The sequence below is a fragment of the Gossypium arboreum genome, chromosome 4, assembly GCF_025698485.1.
Source record: "Gossypium arboreum isolate Shixiya-1 chromosome 4, ASM2569848v2, whole genome shotgun sequence".
In the NCBI taxonomy this organism is placed as follows: domain Eukaryota; kingdom Viridiplantae; phylum Streptophyta; class Magnoliopsida; order Malvales; family Malvaceae; genus Gossypium; species Gossypium arboreum.
In genome coordinates this window covers 97,569,985-97,572,414 of record NC_069073.1, presented here as the reverse complement: position 1 = coordinate 97,572,414, position 2,430 = coordinate 97,569,985, and the positions used below count along the sequence as shown (strand labels likewise).

The following is a 2,430-nucleotide window of genomic DNA, read 5'->3' as shown; positions in this document are numbered from 1 at the left end:
ACAATTGCATGCCATGACAGTAGTAAAAACTCATATGGGGAGAGAGAATGCTTTGTCAAATTATGTTGGACAAAAGCAAAATTAAATGAAACAACTACTTTTGCTCCATTGCACTCCGGAACTACTTGTTTCTCAAGAAAACTACAGCTAAAGTAGTTACAAATACAAAAATAATGTAAATCAAAATCTTTCTATATATATATTTTTGTAAAAAACTCTTTTAAATATTATGATGACTCTTAATGTTCACTTGGATTCCGACTCTCAAAACCCATAATTATAAAATGAAAAGAAAGTAAGAAAAAACCCTCCCCTGTTTTCTATGCCTCATCTCCCGAGAATTCTTAGTTTCTTCACCACCTATAAAAACCAATCATTTTCCAAAAAAGTCAAAACTAATATGGGTTCAGCTCAACCACTGGCACTCACACCAGCCTTAACCTTAATCAATCGTCAAACAAGTACAAGATTCCGCTACATCAAGAATCTTCATTGTTTCACACCCAAAACATGGTCTCGAAATGCAGATACTTCTTTTGATTGTCGATTCCCCTTTCTCTCTTATTTTATCTCTCCTCCTCTTCATCCTTCTTTTCCGCTTTGCTCTCGTTTTCCTCTTCCTCGCCCTTCTCTTCCTTCTTTGTTCCCACTTGGTTTTCATCCTCTTCGATCTTTTTTAATGTCCTCAATGGCCACTCCACAAGCAGCTGCCAGTGACTCCTCGCAGCCTTCCGAAACTAAAACAGTGAGTTTCTCGTTCTTCCTTTTTACTGAGTAATTGATTTATATTCCTTTGACCAACCTCAGATTCCAGGTTCAGGTTTGAATTTCTAATCTAAAGCTTAGTGACTATGTATTGATGCAAGAAATAAACATGGGGTTTTGGTTGTTTTATATGGAAAATGTAGTTTAGTGAGAGCAATGCTGAAAACGAACTCGTTTTTAACTATTCAGAATTGTGCCTGTAATTGGGATTAATGGGACTGTTCAGGATTTTTTTTAATGGAGAATGAAAAATGGGTTTTGATTGTTCCTTGAAAAGTTCTGTTAATATTGAGTAGTGCTGATGATGGTTCTATCTTGAACTAGTACTTACATAGCACTAGGGTTGCATTTGGATGCCTGTTTTCAAACATAGTTATTGTCTGATAATGCGTTCATCTTGGTTGGTTCTTCAATGGTTATCTCTAGATTTGTTTGTGCAATTTAGATACTTGAAAAGTTTAACTTCTATATATATACTAATCAGAGTTCAGAGTTTAATTCTCTTTCGCATACATTTGACGGCATGGTTCTGGTTGTTCCCTTCGAAACTCAAATTTGCGTAGTTAATTGTCTTAGCTGCATTTATGGGATATGATTGTCTATCTGTGGTATTGGATGCCTCTTAGTTTGTGCTAATTGTGTTATTAATTCATTTTTTTGGGTTTCATGTCACTTATTATATTTTGATAATGGTTTTTTTTTTTTTTTCCTTTTTGGATATTCCCATGGAAAGTTAGATTTCCTGTAAGCCATTGATCTTTCTTAGTTGGATTGATTGTGCAATTCATGGCTGTAAATATCTCTGTATAGTATAGGAGTTGCAATGCAATGAATTGTGGAGATTTGGTGGTGCAGGTAAGGGTTGTCATAAAGGGTAGGGTTCAGGGTGTGTTCTATAGGAACTGGACCATAGAGAATGCCACTCAACTTGGCTTGAAAGGCTGGGTTAGGAACAGGAGGGATGGGTCAGTGGAAGCTCTGTTCTCTGGAACCCCGGATTCTGTTGAGGAGATGGAGCAGAGGTGTCGTCGTGGCCCACCAGCTGCCATGGTTACCGGCCTTCAGGTTTTCCCTTCCGATGATGATCCTGGTACTGGATTTCAGAGGAAGCAAACAGTCTGATCAGACTACACTAAAAGAGATTACCCCCATTCTGTATTAGCATGTATAGTCGTCTTCTCTCAGGAATAAAATAGCCGAGTCATCTATGATTAGATGGTATTGATGTTTATTGAATTCTTAAAGATGATCTATGTAGTCCTTCTGACCAGAAGATAAATATATATATTATATACATAATATTATCAGCAGATTCAGATTCCAGATTTGGTTTTAGAAATTTCACATCTATTATTTCTTATGCACTTTTGAAAACAGCTAAGTTTACTTGCAGGCTGTACAAAAGAGATGCTTGAATCCAGGGAGATATGTCAAGCAACAAGATGAAATGTGATGATACTAGATTCGGACATGACAATTCGTGAAGAAAAGTGTTAGAATTAAGTGACCCAAATTCTTATTTAAATAAAATACGATGGAAAATAAAATAAAAGTAAAATCCATATAGAACTAGACTTCTTTTATTTTATTTTAGAATAAGGTTTTAAACCTTATTAAACTCCATCTATTTTATATTGATTAGGATAAGGTGTTTCAATCCTACTA

At 35.6% G+C, this 2,430-nt stretch overlaps 1 protein-coding gene across 1 annotated transcript; it reads left to right on the top strand.

The window, feature by feature from the left end:
• The first annotated feature begins 288 nt into the window (after positions 1-288).
• LOC108459790 (uncharacterized) lies at positions 289-2,075 on the top strand. Its single transcript, XM_017759193.2, has 2 exons — positions 289-745; positions 1,621-2,075. The coding sequence occupies exons 1-2, from the start codon at positions 323-325 to the stop codon at positions 1,885-1,887; spliced, it is 690 nt and encodes a 229-aa protein (XP_017614682.1). The 5' UTR covers positions 289-322; the 3' UTR covers positions 1,888-2,075.
• The last annotated feature ends 355 nt before the right edge of the window (positions 2,076-2,430 follow it).